The sequence below is a fragment of the Macaca fascicularis genome, chromosome 7, assembly GCF_037993035.2.
Source record: "Macaca fascicularis isolate 582-1 chromosome 7, T2T-MFA8v1.1".
Lineage (NCBI taxonomy): Eukaryota > Metazoa > Chordata > Mammalia > Primates > Cercopithecidae > Macaca > Macaca fascicularis.
Genome location: NC_088381.1, coordinates 145,408,695 through 145,429,388, shown reverse-complemented (window position 1 = coordinate 145,429,388; position 20,694 = coordinate 145,408,695). Strand labels below are relative to the sequence as shown.

The 20,694-nt window shown below is 45.9% G+C and overlaps 2 protein-coding genes across 7 annotated transcripts in view; one reads left to right on the top strand and one right to left on the bottom strand.

Moving 5' to 3' along the window:
- Nucleotides 1–3,405: 3,405 nt before the first annotated feature.
- On the bottom strand, nucleotides 3,406–14,871 carry AHSA1 (activator of HSP90 ATPase activity 1). Of its 2 annotated transcripts, XM_005561900.3 has the most exons (9): nucleotides 14,646–14,871; nucleotides 13,142–13,332; nucleotides 10,706–10,788; nucleotides 10,193–10,310; nucleotides 8,270–8,358; nucleotides 7,288–7,416; nucleotides 4,730–4,831; nucleotides 4,400–4,451; nucleotides 3,406–3,801 (listed from the first exon to the last, which is right to left on the bottom strand). In XM_005561900.3, the coding sequence occupies exons 1-9, from the start codon at nucleotides 14,723–14,725 to the stop codon at nucleotides 3,629–3,631; spliced, it is 1,017 nt and encodes a 338-aa protein (XP_005561957.1). In that variant the 5' UTR covers nucleotides 14,726–14,871; the 3' UTR covers nucleotides 3,406–3,628. The 2 variants fall into 2 exon arrangements, with proteins under 2 accessions (XP_005561957.1, XP_045252748.1); XM_045396813.1 differs by lacking the exons at nucleotides 10,193–10,310; nucleotides 10,706–10,788.
- A 438-nt stretch (nucleotides 14,872–15,309) lies between these two features.
- Nucleotides 15,310–20,694, top strand: part of VIPAS39 (VPS33B interacting protein, apical-basolateral polarity regulator, spe-39 homolog) — a 32,124-nt gene continuing 26,739 nt past the window's right edge. For 2 of the 5 annotated variants that reach the window (XM_045396812.2, XM_045396810.2), the window contains exons 1-4: nucleotides 15,310–15,420; nucleotides 15,502–15,597; nucleotides 19,106–19,198; nucleotides 19,802–19,904. In XM_045396812.2, coding sequence (XP_045252747.1) covers nucleotides 15,586–15,597; nucleotides 19,106–19,198; nucleotides 19,802–19,904 — 208 coding nt within the window. In that variant the 5' untranslated portion in view covers nucleotides 15,310–15,420; nucleotides 15,502–15,585. Of the gene's footprint in view, nucleotides 15,421–15,501; nucleotides 15,598–19,005; nucleotides 19,199–19,801; nucleotides 19,905–20,694 lie in introns of all 5 variants that reach the window. The other 3 variants (XM_073997959.1, XM_005561894.4, XM_045396811.2) reach the window with 2 other exon arrangements.

Genomic DNA, 20,694 nt, shown 5'->3' with positions numbered 1-20,694 from the left:
TGCTTCTCAAAGTGCATCCCTGATATTAGAATCACCTGGGATATTTATTAAACTCTGTTTATGAGCCACACCCCACACCCACTGAGCAAGAATCTCTAGGAGTGGAGTCGACTTTTGTGCATTGTTCTTCCTCTCAGGCAGGCAGAGCTCTTAGCCCAAGATATGCAATTTGGACTAAATTAGCCAGCTTTTCAAAATAGTATTCTGGCTTAAGGGAAAACACTTGGGCTTTTGAATGGACTCAGCAGGGACTATTTGCTAAATGACACCAGGTGCCAGTGTTTCCACATGTATCATCTCGAACACTCTCACAAGGCACCTATTATACGCATTCTACAGATAAGGATGTTCACCCAATTTGTTAGGAAGTGGGGAACTTTTACTATTCAAACACAAGTCAAAGTCCACAGTTTTATTTCTAGCTATACCATCTGCTAAAAAGGTTCAGATGGCTAACCAAAATGTTATCAGTAAAATGGCAATGGTAAGAATTGAATAGCCATCAATACTGGCATGTAATGGCAATTGCACATGTCACATGGCAGGCACTTAGCCTGGTGCCTTGGGTTTAACGAATGTATTGGTCATCTCTACTTGATTAATTCTAAGTGTTCTGGAACTGGTAACTTTCCATCCAGATGTGTATGAAAAGCCTTATTTTTTCTTTCTCTTTTTCTTTTTTTTTTTTCATTCAGACGGAGTCTTGCTCAGTCGCCTAGACTGGAATGCAATCAATGGCATGATCTTGGCTCACTGCAACCTCCGTGTCCTGGGTTCAAGCAATTCTCCCACTCAGCCTCCTGAGTAGCTGGGATTACAGGCACCTGCCACCGCACCTGGCTAATTTTTGTATTTTTAGTAGAGATGGGGTTTCACCATGTTGGCCAGGCTGGTCTCGAATCCCTGACCTCAGGTAATCTACCCACCTTGGCCTCCCAAAGTGCTGGGATTACAGGTGTGAGCCACCACGCCTGGCCGAAAGGGCTCTTTTTTGTTGTTGTTTTTGTTTTGAGACAGAATCTTCATCTGTCGCCCAGGCTGGAGTGCAGTGGCTTGGTCTCAGTTCACTGAAACCTCTGCCTCCCAGGTTCAAGCAATTCTCCTGCCTCAGCCAGTAACTGGGATTACAAGTGCCTGCCACTACGCCTGGCTAATTTTTGTATTTTTAGTAGAGATGGGGTTTCGCCATGTTGGCCAGGCTGGTCTCGAACTCCTGACCTTGTGATCTGCCTGCCTCGGCCTCCCAAAGTGCTGGGATTACAAGCGTGAGTCGCCGCGCCCAGCCAAAGGCTCATTTTTTAATGGTCTCTGTGTTAGGAGGGGTCTGTTAGGAAGGGCTTATTGATTTGATTCAAGCTAGAGTCCAGGTTCTTCAGCAAAAGGTGTCATTTTGGACCCCTAGGAGGCAGATGTAATGTCAAACTAGATGTAGATTAGTTCAGCCCAGCACTCCTATAATTCAAGCCAAAGATGGCTTTGGGAAATGTAAATGAACCAGATCTTGAACTCTGCTTTAACCAGTTTTAGCCTGCAAGTTCTTGCTGCCACCCAATAAAACAGGCAAAAAATAGATGAAGGAAATAGCTGTAGCTGTAGGAGGTAGTGTCTGGCTTAGAGGGCACTGACTCATGCTGGGGTGCAGGAAGTCAGGGCGAGGCTTGTCCAGGAGTGACTCTCCCTGTTCAGGTACTGTTACCTCTTCCTGCAATGTGGCAGTCTGAATCCACTATATCCCCAACACTTGGCTCATGGTCAGTGCCCAGCAAACTTAATGGTACCACATATTGTTAAATAAACAACTTCCTGAATATGGGCTCTGCAGTTACAGTCCTTGTTGCAGTTACAGTCCTTGTTGCAAATCTCAACTCTGCTTAATTGTTCAGTCTGGGTGTTAAGAAATCCAAGGCTCGGCCGGGCGTGGTGGCTCAAGCCTGTAATCCCAGCACTTTGGGAGGCCGAGGCGGGCAGATCACGAGGTCAGGAGATCGAGACCATCCTGGCTAACACGGTGAAACCCCGTCTCTACTAAAAAAAATACAAAAAACTAGCTGGGCGAGGTGGCGGGCGCCTGTAGTCCCAGCTACTCCGGAGGCTGAGGCAGGAGAATGGCGTGAACCTGGGAGGCGGAGCTTGCAGTGAGCCGAGATCCTGCCACTGCACTCCAGCTCGGGCGGCAGAGCGAGACTCCGTCTCAAAAAAAAAAAAAAAAGAAATCCAAGGCTCACCTGTAGCAAGTATGTATGTAAACTATTTATTTTTTTAATTTTTTGAGACTGTCTTACTCTGTCACCCAGGCTTGAGTGCAGTGGTGCAATCTTGGCTCACACCTTCTGGGCTCAAGCAATTCTCGTGCCTCAGCCTCTAGAGTAGCTGGGATTACAGGCGTGCGCCACCACATTGGTTAATTTTGGTATTTTTAGTAGAGATGGGGTTTCGCCACGTTGGCCAGGCTGGTCTCAAACTCCTGGCCTCAAGTGATCTACCTGCCTCAGCCTCCCGAAGTGCTGGGACTATAGGCCTGAGCCACTACACCTGGCTATATGTCAAATACATGTATTTTTTTTTTTTTTTTTTTTTTTTTTTTTTTTTTTTTGAGACGGAGTCTCGCTCTGTCACCCAGGCTGGAGTGCAGTGGCCGGATCTCAGCTCACTGCAAGCTCCGCCTCCCGGGTTTACGCCATTCTCCTGCCTCAGCCTCCCGAGTAGCTGGGACTACAGGCGCCCGCCACCTCGCCCGGCTAAGTTTTTTGTATTTTTAGTAGAGACGGGGTTTCACCGTGTTAGTCAGGATGGTCTCGATCTCCTGACCTCGTGATCCGCCCGTCTCGGCCTCCCAAAGTGCTGGGATTACAGGCTTGAGCCACCGCGCCCGACTCAAATACATGTATTTAAAAGCCAAGACTTAAGTTCTTGTAAAACAAATGACCAGAGTACCTACTTCATATCATGGAGATCAAATGAGTTAATGCAAGTAAACAGTGTAGTGTCTGGTACTCAGTAACTATGCAACGTAACAGAAGCTGCCACAAGTTAGGAATTTCCCACCTTTCCATATCCCAAAGCAGCATCTGGTGATCACTAACCCTTTCAAGAGGGTAAGAGGCTATGGGCAGTGCAAAGTGAGAAGTCAGCTGCACTGGCAGTAGAGGTATAGTGTTTGTTAGCACTCTCTACCCAGGTACCAACCCTCCCCTACTTTTACGGGTAAAAAGGCAGGAACTATTTACCAGTAAGAAAGACTAGCTCAGGAATGCCTGGTAGTGAGAAGCAGGTGCTGTGCCTCTTAATTACCCACACTTATCCAGAATAGAGACAAGGCCATCCACCCCATCCTTTACTGAATTCAGAACCTTTGAGGGAGCTCTCAATACCAGCCACTCAATCAACACAGGTTCCAGACACGCATGTTTTTTAAATTATGTTTATTTAGCATATGTACACATAAAAGAGAAATTGCCCTCTGAACCCACCCAGAAGAAAACATGCACAAACCCAAGGTATATGTGGAGGGGAGGGGCCCTGGCCCCAAGTTAGCGGCTGGGACGATGCAATCCTGTGAGTCGCAAGTCCCAGTCAGGAGAGGGCTGGACTGAAGTATCCAGGAGGCTGAAGTCCCCTGCCGCTGGCCCTAAAATAAGCGTGCGCCATAGCCAAAGGTCTGTTTAATGCCCTCAAAGTAGTACCGCTGCCAGCCCTGCCGCGTCCGCTCTTCCTCAGGAGCAGGGATGCCTCGACCTTCCATGCACAGCTCAGTCTCTCCATTCTTGTCGATGAAGGTCAAGGTGATGGTGGCAAAGTGCCCTGGGAAAGGCAGAGGGGATGGGGTTTCATATCTAGGGTTTCCATCTGAGTTTAAGACTGGGGCAACCTGGCTGGGTGTGGTGGTTCACACCTGTAATCTCAGCAGTTTGGGAGGCTGAGATGGGCGGATCACCAGAGGCCAGGAGTTCCAGACCAGCCTGGCTAACATGGTGAAACCCCATCTCTACTAAAATTACAAAACTTAGCTGGGTGTAGTGGCATGCGCCTCTAATCCCAGCTACTTGGGCAACCTGTAATCCCAGTACTTTGGGAGGCTGAGGCAGGAGGATCACTTGAGCCCAGGAGTTCGAGACTAGCCTGGGCAATGTAGTGGGACCCCATCTCTACAAAAAAAGTAATTAAAAAAAAAAAAAGCTGGTGTGGTGGTACACGTAGTCTCAGCTACTTGGGAAGCTGAAGCAGGAGGATCGTTTGGGTCTGGGAGGTTAAGGCTGCAGTTAGCTGTGATTATGCCACTGCACTCTAGCCTGGGTGACAGTGAGACCCTGTTTCCAAAAAACAAAGCAAAAAAAAAAAAAAAAAACTACAGCAAAGAGAAAAAGTTCTGGGGGTAATGGCAATATATATGTTTACTTACCCTCTGGCCAAGATTTAAACCTCCACTTCATCACAATATGTTTCTCAGGGACCTAAAATAATCAAACAGCTCAGTCTACATTATATACTACAACGGACCCAGTCCTAGCTAGGATCAGTCATCTGCCCTTCATACGGAGTCCACCGTCTGTGCAACTGTATTACTTGCAAGAGAGTTCAAATCACAGCCTTTTTTTGAAAAACAAAATGTTTTATTAACCAAAGAGATTAAAGCCTTAAACTTTACCTATAGAGTTGAGAAACAAGAGAAATGTCACTCAGCTGACCAGACAGACGCAACAACCCAAGTCTAGGGCCAGCAGGTACTCACCAGATCAGTAAATTCCCCAGAAACGTTGCCATCTACCATGTGGAACTTTCCACCTCTGTCTGCTTCTAATGTTGCGGGAGCATGGGTAAAGGCCTGCACCAGCTGCAGGAAAAAAAAAAGAGGCAGAAGATACATGGCTCTCAGTGGGACCCAGGGACAAATGCCAGCTGAAGGCTGCATGTCTCAACTCTCATTTCCGCCAGTCTGCCCCACAGGCGGGTCCAAGGTGTCCCTCTATTCTGTTCTACTACCAGTCAGGACTTGACTTCGGGAATTCTTTCTGATCCGATGATGCCATTACTTTGGACCCATTTACTTTTATTTATTTGAAATAGTAGGCCGGGCGCGGTGGCTCAAGCCTGTAATCCCAGCACTTTGGGAGGCCGAGACGGGTGGATCACGAAGTCAGGAGATCGAGACCATCCTGGCGAACACAGTGAAACCCCGTCTCTACTAAAACTACAAAAAACTAGCCGGGCGAGGTGGCGGCGCCTGTAGTCCCAGCTACTCGGGAGGCTGAGGCAGGAGAATGGCGTAAACCCGGGAGGCGGAGCTTGCAGTGAGCTGAGATCCGGCCACTGCACTCCAGCCTGGGCGACAGAGCGAGACTCCGTCTCAAAAAAAAAAAAAAAAAGAAAAAAAAGAAATAGTATATGGTTCAGAAAGATATGAGAATGAGCTTATGAAAGAAAATTCTCAAGTAAATGTTTGAGACTTCTATTTTCATTTCTGAGAACGTGTCCCAAAGTAGATCTATGCCATACATCTTTTTTTTTTTTTTTTTTTTGAGACGGAGTCTCACTCTGTCACCCAGGCTGGAGTGCAGTGGCATGATCTCAGCTCACTGCAACCTCTGCCTGTCCAGGTTTTAAGCAATTCTCTGCCTCAGCCTCTGGAGTAGCCGGGATTACAGGCATGTGCCACCACGCCGGCTAATTTTTTGTTTTTTTAGTACAGACGGGGTTTCACCATCTTGGCCAGACTGGTCTTGAACTCCTGACCTCCAGATCCACCGGCCTCGACCTCCCAAAGTGCTGGGATTATAGGCGTGAGCCACCGTGCCCAGCCCTTTTATTTTGTTTTTGAGATGGGTCTCGCTCTGTTGCCCAGGCCAAAGTGCAGTGGCATGATCATGGCTCACTGTAGCCCCAACCTCCTAAGCTTAGGTGATCCTTCCACCTCAGCCTCCTGAGGAGCTGGGACTATAGGTGTGTACCACCACACCAGCTAATTTCTGTATTTTTTGTATAGATGGCTTCACCATGTTGGCCAGACAAGTCTCAAACTCCTGGGCTCAAGCAATTCATCGGCCTCAGCCTCCCAAAGTGCTGGGATTAGAGGTGTGAGCCACTGTGCCTGGCCTACTCCATATATATCAAATCAGTATCATTTTGCTGTGTTCGATTACTCAACAGTGCCACTTTTACTTTTAAAAAGGCTTTACTATTTTTTTAAGTAGGTAATACAAATACATGGTAAAAAATTAAAAAGGAACAGAAGGTTAAAAATGTCAGGAATCCTCCCATACAAAAGTATTTTAAAACTCTGAAAACTTTAGCTAGTTTGGAAGAAGAGATTCAACTGAAGTCTGTGTCCATTTAACTGCTTCTCCAGTTCTTGGTTTTCTAAGGGGGACAGAACTATCATGAGAGTATTTTGAGTGCAGGCACACAGACATACTAACACCCATATACTACATGGTACCTCTTAATTTATGGCTGTATTTGCATTTTTGTTTAAAAAATAAGATCTTGGAATTTTGTCCTAGAGTATGTGAGAACTTCCACGTATCCTAACCACCTTTACTATCAGATAATAAAGCTGAATACAGTCATGTTTCTCAACTCCACACTATAGCAGCAGAATGGTACAAGTCAGCTGTGCAACAGAAAGAAGCCAGGAATTCTTCTGTGCTACAGAGTAACCAAGAATGGCCATTCACTTTTCTGATAAGATTCACTCAGTGATTTCTACTTATATGACCCAAAACTAGGACAGGCATGGTAATGTGCACCTGTAATCCCAGTTACTCAGGAGGCTGAGGAAGGAGGATCGCTTGAGCCCAGGAGTTCAAGGCTAGTCTGGGCAACATAGCAAGACCAGGTCTTTTGTTTTTAAAATAAATAAATATGGCTGGGCACAGTGGTTTGCACCTGTAATCCCAGCACTTTGGGAGGCTGAGGTGTGGGCAGATCACTTAAGGTCAGGAGTTTGAGATCAGCCCATCTCTACTAAAAAACATGGTGAAACCCCATCTCTACTAAAAAATATAAAAATTAGCTGGGCATGATGGCGTGTGCCTTTAGTACCAGCTGTTTGGGATGCTGAGGCAGGAGAATCGCTTGAACCCGGCAGGCAGAGGTTGCAGTGAGCCGAGATCGCACCACTGCACTCCAGCTTGGGCGGGTGACAGAGCGAGACTTCGTCTCAAAAAAAAAAAAAAAGAATAGAGGGAGGGAAACTTCACTTTGATGAAGGCCTCATGGCTCCAGCTGTGAGCACCTTTTCTGCACACTCAGGGCAGATGGCACGAGGCCTGAAGGACAAGACTGACTTACCTCTTGGGTGGTAAACACTCTATAGAGCTCCTCTGGTGACGTCAGGAAGGTTTCCTTAAGAGTGATCTTACAAGTGGGGATTTTGACTCCAACAGGTCTGGCCTGGGTTTTTGAAGGAGCAGGCTTAGCCTGTGAAAGTGGCAGTGAAAACGGTCAGTACAGAGTAATGATACAACCTCAATCAGCGTGGCTTCAGAGACAGTTGTACCATTCATTCTCATAAAAATTTTCACCTCCGAGGCTAATTATTCCAAGGGGTTTGAAGGGAATTTGAGTGTGTAGGTGTTTTAGTCATGAGGGTCATGTTTCTGGAAACATCCTCAATTCCCAGTAAAAATAACCACTCTACAAGGAAGACCCTGATAGTCAAATAACAAATCAAATCATTGAGATATTTTTTAAGAGCTCAGTGTAATTCTCAAACAATTTCTATGCTTAAATAGCTGGAAGCAGTTTTCTCCCCACTTCCAGAGTATCCACTCTACTATGCTGACAAAAGAGCAACAGGGCTCTAAACCAAGTGCTGAGCTTGAACCACAAACTTCCATCTCCAGATAAAGTACTTGCTCGCCCTGTAAACTGGAGAGACTGGGTGAAGACAGGGATGTAACTCCATTTCCTGATGGGACCTCTAAAATCAAAGTCTGAGATATCAACATACCAATTAGGCTGAAGACTTATATAGATGAAGACCATCCTTTGTTCATAACCTCCTAATTGGTGCTAAATGCAATCAAGAGTCAGACTTTTAATTGTCTGATAGCTTCTACTTGCTCTAGGGGTCTGCGATAAACAAATTAAAACCAGGTTAAAGATGGGTGAATGAATGCATATTGCAGGGACTCTAAAAAAGTACCATGAGCAGATCACAGCTGCTCTGGCTTAGAGGTTAGGGACACAAAGAGCTGACATGTGGAATTAAGAAGGCAGTCTCTCAAGTTCCTTTGCAGACAGTCTCCCACCCCGGGGGAAAACCATTTACCTTGCGCTCCTCAGTTTTCAGTGCTGGCTGCCCCACTGGGTCTACTGACTCTCCATTCACTGTAGGTAAGATCATGCCCTGGGTGAACTCTGAAAAGATAAAATTCCAGCTCATGGAAGTTATTTCTTAGTAGCTGAGATCTGGAGTTTCATTACAGCTTGACAAACATAGCCATCCTACTACAGAATGAGGTTTTGACCAGAAAAGGAAGAGGCTATTTTTACATCTTTACTTTTGGTCTATGCCAGACTGGTATCAGGGTATATGCTATAGAATATAGTGTGTTCACTGGGATTATCTTTTTTTTTTTTTTTTTTTTTAGATGGGAGTCTTGCTCTGTTGCCAGGCTGGAGTGCAGTGGTGCAATCTCAGCTCACTGCAATCTCCAACTCCCTGGTTCAAGCTATTTTCCTGCCTCAGCCTCCTGAGTAGCTGGGATTATAGGCAAGCGCCACCATGCCCAGCTAATTTTTGTATTTTTAGTAGAGATGGGGTTTCACCATGTTGGCGAGGATGGTCTCGATCTCCTGACCTCGTGATCCACTGGCCTTAGCCTCCCAAAGTGCTGCGATTACAGGCATGAGCCACCGGCACCCGGCCACTGGGATTATTTTTAAAAGCTTATCCTCCTGACTCAACTGGAAACATTATAACATATTAAGTGCATGTGAGGTCTACTATGGAAGGATGGCATGAACGCTGTGGCACTTTGATGACTTCAAGAGTAGGTAATCTACCCAGCACCCATGGATGCATGGTTAGTATCTTTCCTCCACTCTGCCTTGCCTCTGTAGAAAAGCCACAACTAGTTATGGCACTGGAGTACTGGTCCTCCCCCAAAAAGGTGTCTATCACCTTCTATCATCTTCTTTGATGGTTATTATACATATTCCAACACCAAGATCAGAACACACTGGCAGAAATGGAATCCCAGGGGAAAGCTGAGTTGACTTCTATTCTAACCATCTAAATATCCCTGGAGAATGCACATCAAAGATAGTCCAGACTGTATTTAAGTAATGAGTCCCGCGATGCCAAGTCTTTAGATTAGCGCTGTCCATTAGAAATATAATGTGAGCCTCAAATATAATTTTTTTTTTGAGACGGAGTCTCACTCTGTCGCCCAGGCTGGAGTGCAATGGTATGTTCTTGACTCATCGCCACCTCCATCTCCCAGGTTCAAGCGATTCTCCTGCCTCAGCCTCTTGAGTAGCTGGGATTACAGGCATGCGCCACCACACCCAGCTAATTTTGTATTTTTAGTAGAGATTGGGTTTCTCCATGTTGGTCAGGCTGGTCTTGAACTCCCGACCTCAAGTGATCCGCCCAACTCGGCCTCCCAAAGTGCTGAGATTATAGGCGTGAGCCACCGCACCCAGCCCATAGTGTAATTTATACTCACAGCACGGCTCTTGTGTTTTTTGGTCATCCAGGCTGGAGTGCAGAGGCATGATCTCAGCTAGCTCAATGCAACCTCCCTGCCTCCTGGGCTCAAGCCACTCTCCCACCTCAGCCTCCCCAGTAGCTGGGACTACAGGCGCCAACCACCGCATCCAGCTAATTTTTGTATTTTTTGTAGGACGGCATATTGCCCAGGCTGGTCTCGAATTCCTGAGCTCAGGCAATCAGCCCACCTCAGCCTCCAACAGTGCTGGGATTACAAGTGTGAGCCACTGTGCCTGGCCCTCACAGCACATCTCGGTTTGGTCTAACCACATCTCAAATGCTCAACTGTCAGTATTGGACAACACAGCTCCAGATCTTTCCCTTACTCCGAGCTTATGGACTGACTTTAAGATGAAATAAGCCCCCTCCCCACAAATCTTTACCCATCTGCCAAAGAAAGGACTGTCCAGGCCCTTAACCACAGTCTAACAGGTGGAAACTACCTCCTTAAGGCATATAGAACTACTCAAGGGATACCTGTTTTGAGGGTGCTGATGTAAATTCCCATTGCTTCTCTGAGAAGTTTCACCCCTTCTTCCTTCATTAAGGCCACGAGATTTGTGTCAGGCTCATCTTTGGCAAGGCTCACACTAATCTGAGTGAAAGATGAGAAGTAGGTGGTAAATAACTTGAGGGGCACCCTCATTATGGAATGTGGGGGCTGAGCAATCACGTAACTGCTGACATTTCCAAAGGAAATGCATGAGTACTGCGATATTCGTACAATCCCCATTAGTGTTCCTTCTTGAGTCCTCTCTGTCAAATGGCTAATGTTAGTTAGAACCCATGTCACTAGCTAAAGTGAAGAATTAAAGTGCAAATTGCTCTGGAAGTTTCCAGTGGCACCACACGCCTAGCAAAGTATCTGCAGACTCGGGTTCTGAATGCTTGGACCAAGCCTGCACTATGAATCCTCAATGACAGGTCACTTTTCTCATCTGAGAGTAAGAGGATATAGAGGACTCGGATTAGGAGTTAGGAAGCACGAACCTCTACTTCATCCACGCTGTTTTCATCAGACAAATTGGGGATCTCCACATGTCCTTTGTACTGTACTCCTGACTTAGAAGTACCTGTCAAAACCAATGCAATGTTATTAGTCCACTCCTAGGCAGGAAAGGTCTCTGCTCCAGGGTCCTAACTGCGACCTCACTTCTGCTGCTTTTGGATGGCTGAACCGATCCTCTTTATTCTGAGAATGCCACATGCCAGATGCAATCAATACCCGCACCCCCAAAAGAAATGTCTTTTCCTCACCAGGTTACTGGAAACCAACTATGTTATTGGTACTAGCATGAGTTATACCATGAGAACTTGGGTCAAAAGCCAGTAGTTCTGCTAGAAACTTCTTTTGAAAATATCAATTTATTTCAGTGCAACTGAGATATTAGGGAGCAATTTGATTATAATGAGAAGTTCACATTTGCTTATATGTGACTCCATCCATGAGAAACACTAGGTGAATACGGAAAGCCTCACCCAACTACACAGGATACATAAAACACACATATCTCAAACACCTATCTGCCAATGACCTCGGTTTACAGCGTGTATTGTGAGCCATACCCATCCTCATCTAGTGTAATGTTCCTTCTGATTGTAGATGACTCTCCTTCTACCATTCCAAAGTAGTCCTCAAGCTGCAACCCTTCTGATGCCCACTTTTTTCCCCCCAAGACAGCTCTGTCACTCAGGCTGGAGTGCAGTGGCACGATCTCGGCTCACTGTAACCTCCACCTCCCAGGTTCAAGCAATTCTTCTGCCTCAGCCTCCCAAGTAGCTGGGATTACAGGCACGTGCCACCATGCCCGGCTAATTCTTGTATTTTTTAGTAGAGACGGGGTTTCACCATGTTGGCCAGGTGTGTCTCCAATTCCTGACCTTGATCCACTTGCCTCAGTCTCCCAAAGTGCTGAGATTACAGGCGTGAGCCACCGTGCCTGGCTCTGATGCCCACTTTCACAAGTAACCTTCAGGTCTTTTTAATGATAAAGCACCATATTTACTGTAGTATTTATTTATTTATTTATTTTCTTTAGAGATGGAGTCTCAGTCTGTTGCCCAGGCTGGAGTGCAATGGTGCGATCTCAGCTCACTGCAACCTCCACCTCCTGGGTTCAAGCAGCTCTCCTGCCTCCGCCTCCCGGGTAGCTGGGACTATAAGCACGCGCCACCACGCCCGGCTAATTTTTTGTATTTTTAGTAGAGACGGGGTTTCACTGTGTCAGCCAGGATGGTCTCAATCTCCTGACCTCATGATCTGCCCGCCCTGGCCTCCCAAAGTGCTGGGATTACATGCATGAACCACCGCGCCTGGCCTGTATTTATCTATTTCTTACCATTTAATGTGCACAAAACTATGCTACCAATTTTTAGTGCCTATATTTTAAAAAAAAGTGTCTGCCAGACACAGTTCGAGACCAGCCTGACTAACATGGTGAAACCTGTCTCTAATAAAAATACAAAATTAGCCGGGCGTGGTGGCAGGCACCTGTAATCCTACTTGGGAGGCTGAGGCAGGAGAATTGGTTGCACCCAGGAAGTGGAGGTTGCAGTGAGCAGAGATCGCGCCACTGCACTCCAGCCTGGGCGACAAGAGTGAAACTCCGTCTCAAAAAAAAAAAAAAAAAAAAAAAAGGGGGGGTCTGGGCAAAATGACACCAAAGATTCCTTCCATACTACTATGCTTCAAGTGTACTTTAAAAACAAATGAACAAAAATCAAGGACAGATAAATCTACTTTCACCCTTTTTTATGATAAGACTATTCACTTTAGAAATGTTTATCAAAGCACAAATTTCATGCCTTGCCTCATACCCAGACAGTAGCTATCTCATACTCCTTTAACTTTATTGTCTTTTTACATTCAGGCTCTCGACAGTCAGGACTGTCCAAAACGGGCATACGCATGACCTCAATTTTTTCCTAATGTCATACAGAAGGGACACAAAACTAGAAGAGAGATAAAACAGCCCCAAATTACTGTCACACACAAGCTTCTTTTTAATTTGTTAGAGTCACACTGAGGAGAGTAAAAAAAAAAGATCAAGACCAAAAAAACAAAAACAAAAACAAAAACAAAACAAAAAAACCCCTCCTTCCTTCTTTTAAATCACTCACGAGATACATGTAGCTAGTCTGAAGAAATATCACCTTAGGTGTTCCAACAAAGACCAAGGCCCAAACATGCAGTGGCCCAGCCACTTCATGGGTGGGACTGATGAGACCCGGAGAGAGGAAATCCATTTAGCATCCCACAATGGCAAAGAAATTTCAGTACCCAATACTGCTTTACATAGGACTGCAAAGCAGCAACATCTGTCTTCTCCCTTCAACGTTTGTAACTCCTCAAAACTGTTCTCTCCAGCTACTTAACAGGTTAAACAAAACACAGTTAATCTCTCTGACAGCCCAGCTTAGACTTACCTGTCCAGTTTAGTTTGACGCTCCATTCGTAAAAGAAGATAAGTTTCCCTTTGCGATTGTTAATGGACGCCTCTCCATCAAGCTTACTCACTTCTGTCACCTCACATTTGCCTTCTTCATTTTGAACCTGCACTGCCAGGAACAGTGTTTTCAGCTTATCCGTGGACCAATTTGAAGCATCTCTCTCCGTCCTGCAAAGCAGAAACAAAGCTATGAACTAGCAGTCAAATGGAGGATATACTGCTCTATGCAAGAGAATACGAGGTTAAAGGAGGCCTGACAAATAGTTTGAAAGGAACACAAAAACTCCCAGTCCCACTCCAGTATGTCCACAAACATGTCACCCTTTTCTAGGAAGACAAGGGGTTGCACACTGTCAACAAAGACAGCTGCTGTAGAGAATGGTATAAACTCAATGGCATGATGGTGCTGGAGAATACTTGATACTTTAACATGGCGCCCCCATTTGACCAAGTGGAAAACTGCACATATTGCTCTGATCAGGAACACAGACTGGACCATGGAAAAATAGTACTTAGCTAAAAGGCCCAGAAAGGATTCAACCAATAACCCTGACCTCACTGGCACAGTGTTCTGACCTATCAGATTCGCACTTGTATTATAAACTTCCTACACATTCACTGCCCCCTAGATGGCCACAAAAACGTTAAGACAAGGGCTTCAAAACAACAAAAATTAGGTCAACTACTCTGCATGTTAGAAGAGAGAACACAAAGTGAGATATGGAAAAGAAACATCACTATCTGCCCTCCTGCTTATCAACTATTAGAGAAAACAACAGCAAAGAAAGCTGCAACAAAGTAACGGTACAATACAAACATTATGAACAGAATTCAGTGGAATTCAAAAGTAAGGAAACATTACTTTGGGAAGATTTCATGAAGCGGGGCAGTATTTTAAGAACGGACAGGTTATAAAACCACGGCTGCTCGGCAACCTGGAGTTCCAACACACCTGACCTGACAGTTCCGGGTGAGAGGCCGCAGCTATCTGAGCTCTGAGCACCTGCACAACACGTTCTCAATCTCCCGCGGGACTGCTGCAGCGGTCCCCTATGAATGACTTTTAATTTTACTGCAAGCCGCAAAACAGGAATTACAGACCCCTGGCCTTAGGCCTTTCACAGCTGTCTCCCAACACAATCAAAAGAGGTTCCAGTCTCAGTGACTCCTCTGGCCACGTGTAGTAAGCACCTCCCTGCTCGGGCTGGATGCAGCAGCCAGGGCGTTATCTCCCAGTCTCTCTGACAACCCTCCTCTGGGGCGCTGCCCTCCACGTCCATCTCCCTCCCCTCAAGCACTGAGAAGGTGGCCGGGGAGTGGAGAGGCCTGGGGCTACGGACCCCTGCCACAGGAAGGACCCGCCCCCATCTCCGGACAGGGTTACTTCAGCCCCAGCTCTGTCCGGTCCGAGGTTCCAGGAACCCTGGAACCCTGGCCCGGCCGCAGGTCTCCCAAGGCCGGCCTGCTTTGCTGGCCCTCACCAGTGCCAGTTGTTGACGTTGGTGGCGTCCGCCCGCTCCTCCACGATCCAGCGTGGGTCTCCCTCACCCCACTTCGCCATCAGCTCTCCTATCGCGGCGCCACCAGCTCCGGAGCTGCCGCAGCCACAGCCTCAGGACCGCTTAGTGCCAGCCGCCCGGCAGCGCCTGGAAACTACTAGAAGCGGCCGCAAGCACCTCCTGGCTTGCTTTTCCCTCCACCCCCTCCCCTTCTTAACTTCCGGCTCCTCCCCACTTCCACCGGCTACTTCCGTCCCAACTCGCCGCACCGTGGGTTCCATCTGATTTAGTGTTCCTTCGGACTCCCTCAGGTTCTCCCCAAAAAGGGTCCCGAAACCCAACTGCTCATACAACCATTCCTCACCCATAGGAAAACAAAGAACACGTCTCATTGTTTCCCTGGACCCTAAATCGGCCTTGCTGAGCCTCATGGGACTTGTAGTCTTCTTACGTGACCCGCTGCATAACCGCGGAAGGTCGCCCTGAAGGGAGAGGAAATGACCTAGCACAGTGCGTGGGGTTTCTGGGGGCTGTAGTCAAGAAGCCTTGTGGTTCATCGGGACGGCGCCTGACAGCAGAGGCAGAAGAAACTACAACTTCCAGCATGCCCTGCGGCCTCTTTATTCGCGTTTTCTCCCCGCCGCGCGATTATTCCTTTCTGCCCCCTTCTCTAAGCTGCACAGCCTGAAAAGAGAGGCTGTTCCAGCGGCGGCGGAGGCTGACGCAGTCCTGAGAGGGAGGGCTCTGTGCGTAAGAGGTGAGGGTGTCCCAAGCCCCTTGGGTCGCTTATCTGGCTGAGTCCAGCCTCTCCGCATCTTGATCTTTTCCCCTCTTCTAGGAGGCATCCCTACATCCTACGACCACAGGCCTGATTCTCTTCTTTCAGTCAGGGCGACCCTTGGGCGCTGGAGTACGCTTGGGAATGGGGCTGCGAGTAAGCACCAACGATTGGTTCGGAAGCGGACATTTGGTTCAGAAAGAGCATTTAACTCTGCCAGGGATCCGCTGGGCTCTGACGACTGCGGTAGATCCATGGCTTCCTGGACGTTCACCCGTAGAGTCATCCTAGCTTAACTCATGTTCCCTGGTCTCAGTTCACAAGCCTCACCTGTATCTTCCTGGCTCGGAAGATAATTGAAACCAAGTCTGACTTTCTCAGAAGCTGGTTTTTGGAGTTTTCTGAGGCAGGGAGGATGTTGTGGTTTTCTTGCTGATCCTTCTGTTTTCTTTTGTAAAGTTCCTGTTCTCCCCTGAGATCCCTCACCCTGCCTTGTGGTCTGTCAGTAAACAGGAGACGACAAAGATAAACCTCTGAAGTGTTTTAAATCATGTTGAAGCACCTGTCACTCTTAAGATTGTACCTGATTACTTATAACTCTGGAGCTATTAGATCATTATCTATACTTGTCAAGTAAACCTAGCTTCTCATTTGGCGTTATAAATACAAATTGATGGCAGGTGTCTACTGCCATTGCATGGTTTAAAAGATTTCCAGAAATCCTCTGGCAGGTTATTGTGTTTGTTAGACATATTCTATGTCTATTTGTAGATAACTACTATAGTGAAGGAATGATCTCTAGTTTTCCAGAGAGTGAAAAATAGATAGAAGGACCATGCAGGACACTAGAAATGGTCTAGAAGCCAGAAAGCCTGGATTGTAATTTGAAATAGCACGTAACAAGGTGGCTTTGATACTGAACTCTTTTGTGCCTCCCTTTCCCCGTGAGTAACATGGAAATGGAATTTCCCAGGCCTACCTTACAAGATTGTTCTGAGGATCAAATGAATGACAGATTTATGAACTGACATGTGTGCCAGAGACATTTATATGTTCTGTGCACATCTTCAGCATTTGTGGCCACTCAGAATTTTTGTATTTTTTTTAATTTTTAGGATTGCTAAAAAATATTTTCTTTTTTAGCTTTATCCCAAGGTACTATGATGATGTATTAATAATAAAAGTTACTACTGAGTGTTAATTTTGGGTCGGGCACTAAGCACTTTATATGTATTAACTGGTTTACTCCTCATAACCATTTCTAAGGTAGGTCATCTGTTATGCCCATTTTACAGATGGGGAAACCAAGACAGAAAAATGTCAGTATGATATTCCATATTAAAAGGAATTAACATTTAGTATTTACTTTCCGCTAGACACTTTTATAGGTGTTCCTGCAACCCTGTGAGATAGGATATAATTTTCTCCAAGGCTTAAAAGTAAAGTCATTTATCCAGTTTGCTCAGAATTAAGAGAAACCAGGATTTGAACTCAAGGTTGCCTGACTACAATGTCTGTGTGGGATGATTTCATGATGTCTGCCAGCATTTTTGGTTTATCTCCCTAAAATTAAATACAGAAAAGGATTTTAAAGCAACACTTCCAGTAGAAATCAATTAGCAATGTCTGCTGTGGGAAGGAACAAGATAGAAAATTCCCACAATACCCTTGCTATCCTTATATCCCCTGAGTTGAAAACAGAGTCAGGAAGTAACAGTAGAATATCTTTAAGGGCCATCAAAAGCCTCAACAGGACTACCATGATGAGGCTTTTCTCAAGCTCTTATTGATGAAGGTGCTATTAAAAGGAAAAGCAAATGGTTCTTTTAGAACTTGATGCTGTTTAGCCTTTACAATTATTTTTGGTGCTGTGGGAGTTTTAGTACCTAGTCCTTGGCTTAAATCATAGTTTTCATTCTAATCCAGTTGGCATGATAGTTTAGTTTGTAATTCTGTTTCCTTATTTAGAGACAGGAAGGGTCTCACTCTGTCACCCAGGCTGGAGTGCAGTTGTGTGACCTCAACTCATGGCAGCCTCAACCTCCCGAGCTCAGGTGATCCTCCACCTCAGCCTCCCAAGTAGTTGGGACCACGTCACCATGTCCAGCTGGTTTTTTGTTTGGTTTTTAAATTTTTTTTTGTAGAGACAGTTTTACTGTGTTGCCCAGGCTAGTCTTGAACTTGGACCCAGGCAATCCTCCCACCTCAGTGTCCCAAAGTGCTGGGATTACAGATGTGAGCCACTGTACCCTGCCTAGTTTGTAATTCTAGGGCAAAACTTGTTTTTGCAGGGCAAAATTGAATTTTATAGTAGTTATAACAGGGACTTGTGGTCTTTTGACTACTTCTTTATATACTTGCTTTTCTTGGCCATGCCCTCATTTCCCAAATTTTGGCCAACAGTTGTTAATCAAATAGTCATAATTTGAAGATTTAGGTGAAATAGTTCTACTTCTTTTAATTACTTTGCTTTCCATTCTTTCAGGCATTTATGAGAGTGGAATATTTGTCAATTTTATTCACTGTAGTATTCCCAGAACCTAGAACAGTGCCCCAGAGATGGTGCTCAATAAATATTTGTTGAAAATGCGAATGCAATTTTTGTCTGTTTTGTGCATGTTTTGATTGCTCTTCCTTGTGTATTCAGCAAACTTTTGTGATGGATTCTTTTTTTTTTTTTTTTTTTGAGACGGAGTCTCGCTCTGTCACCCAGGCTGGAGTACAGTGGCCGGATCTCAGCTCACTGCAAGCTCTGTCTCCCAGGTTTATGCCATTCTCCTGCCTCAGCCTCCCGAGTAGCTGGGACTACAGGCACCCGCCACCTCGCCCGGCTAGTTTTTTTGTATTTTTAGTAGAGACGGGATTTCACCGTGTTAGCCAGGATGGTCTCGATCTCCTGACCTCGTGATCCGCCCGTCTCGGCCTCCCAAAGTGCTGGGATTACAGGCTTGAGCCACCGCGCCCGGCTGTGATGGATTCTTAAAGCATCTGCCTGCCTTGCACTGTTGCCTGTTGCTTTTAATATATACCTATGCTGAATGCCCTGGCTGTGTTGTAGGGTCCTTCAGAAGTGGGACCGTGTCTGACCCTTTTTTTTTTTTTTTTTTTTTGAGATGGAGTTTTGCTCTTGTTGCCCAGGCTGAAGTGCAATGGTGCAATCTCGGCTCACCGCAACCTCCGCCTCCCGGGTTCAAGCGATTCTCCTGCCTCAGCCTCCTGAGTAGCTGGGATTACAGGCATGCACCACCATGCCCGGCTAATTTTGTATTTTTAGTAGAGACGGGGTTTCTCCATGTTGATCAGGCTGGTCTCGAACTCCTGAACTCAGGCGATCTGCCCACCTCGGCCTCCCAAATTGCTGGGATTAAAAGCCTGAGCCACTGCACCCAGTCTCTGGCACTTTTTAATATACCTTACAACACCTGAGAGAGTGCCCTGGACAAAGTGGATGCTCTAAGAATGGATGACTACTTCTGGGTAATTAGAAGATTAGAAGTATGATTTGATCAGTTGGAGACCCAAGAATGTGGTTTTATATGGCAGGTTCAATATTTGTTTTACCAGATCCTTTTCTGCATCCTTGATTTTTGGGAGCAGTTAAAGCTTTGGAACTCTTTAGGGAGAGACCCAGAAAGAGACGATGTATGTCTTCCTGTCACTGTAGATGAATCGGACAAAGGGTGATGAGGAGGAGTATTGGAACAGCTCCAAGTTCAAGGCTTTCACCTTTGACGATGAAGATGATGAGCTTTCACAGGTAGGTCAACTGCTGAAGTTTGTACTCTTTTCCACAGTGCCACTCTAAAATTCTTTCCTCTTGCAGTCTGGGTAACTTGGCTTTTGACCATGTCTTCATTAGGCTCAGGAAAGAGCCAGAAGGATTGTAAAATCCAGCTCACTGCCTTTTTTACTTTACCTTTTTAAGATGATTTCTTCCTTTCAGTTTTTTTTTCTTTTTAAAGAACCTCAAGTCTTTTATTCATGTGATATATATTTTTTATTTTTGAAAGATGAACTGGATTGGAGGATTTATTTTTGTTGTGTCTATTTTGCAATTGGGGAAACATTTATTTTTAGAGAGGTGAATAAATTCACTCAGGTTTACATAGCAAGTCACTGCCAGGAATATGATGAGAATTCAAAAGTGACTTTGATTCCTCCTAATTCTTTTACCACTGGACTGTAGTGTTGGCTAAAAATCAGTTTGTTTTCTTGGCAGGTATCTAGTATGCTAGGCTTTCGATTGCACAGGGTGAGCGTTGGCCACCTTCAGGCCCCAATTCCTCAGCCTTCTTGATTGTCGGAAGAGAGGTGGGGAATGATGATTGCCTGAGCGCCCTGGCCTTGTGTCCCTCTGCAGTTAAAGGAGTCCAAGCGGGCGGTGAACAGCCTCCGAGACTTCGTGGATGATGATGATGATGATGACCTGGAGCGAGTCAGCTGGAGTGGGGAACCTGTGGGAAGTAAGTAGAAGAGGCGGGGATAGATGTCCAGGATTCTTATCACTAATGAAGGCTGTACTTGTTTGTCTCTTCAGTGCCGGTTTGGAGAGGGAATGAGGTAAGACTATTTTCAGATGAGCATACATCTGGAAACTGAACTCCAGGAGAAGATACTTGGGAAATCCAGCAGGCGTTCCCACATGGCCATATAGGTCTGCTCTTCAGGGGTTGAGGCTCGGCTGGCTATTTCATTCTCATTTGGGGTGCTTGTTAAAATGAGATACTCCTAGGCTTTATCCCAGAGATTCTGTTCATTAGGTCTTCTGCGGAGTAGGGGGGGGCTCTCAAGTTTTAATAAACACTGCAGGTGATTCTAATTTGTAGCCATATTTGGGAACTGCTGACTTAACTCAGTATACTCATAACTGATTGACAGAGCAGACTTCCTTACCCGCCCAGTCTCACTGCTTAGCTGTGTACTTAATACTTTCTCAAAGTCCATTTGATTTTTTTTTTTTTTTTTTTTTTTTAGATGGAGTCTTACTCTGTTGCCTAATCTGGAGTGCAGTGGTGCAATCTTGGCTCACTGCAACCTCCGCCTCCGAGGTTCAAGCGATTCTCATGCTTCAGCCTCCCTAGTATCTGGAATTAAAGGCACCAACCACCATGCCTGGCTAATTTTTGTATTTTTAGTAGAGATGGAGTTTTACCCTGTTGGCTAGGCTGGTCTCGAACTCCTGACCTCAAGTGATCCGCCTGCCTTGGCCTCCTAAAGTGCTGGGATTATAGGTATGAGCCACCGTCCCTGGCC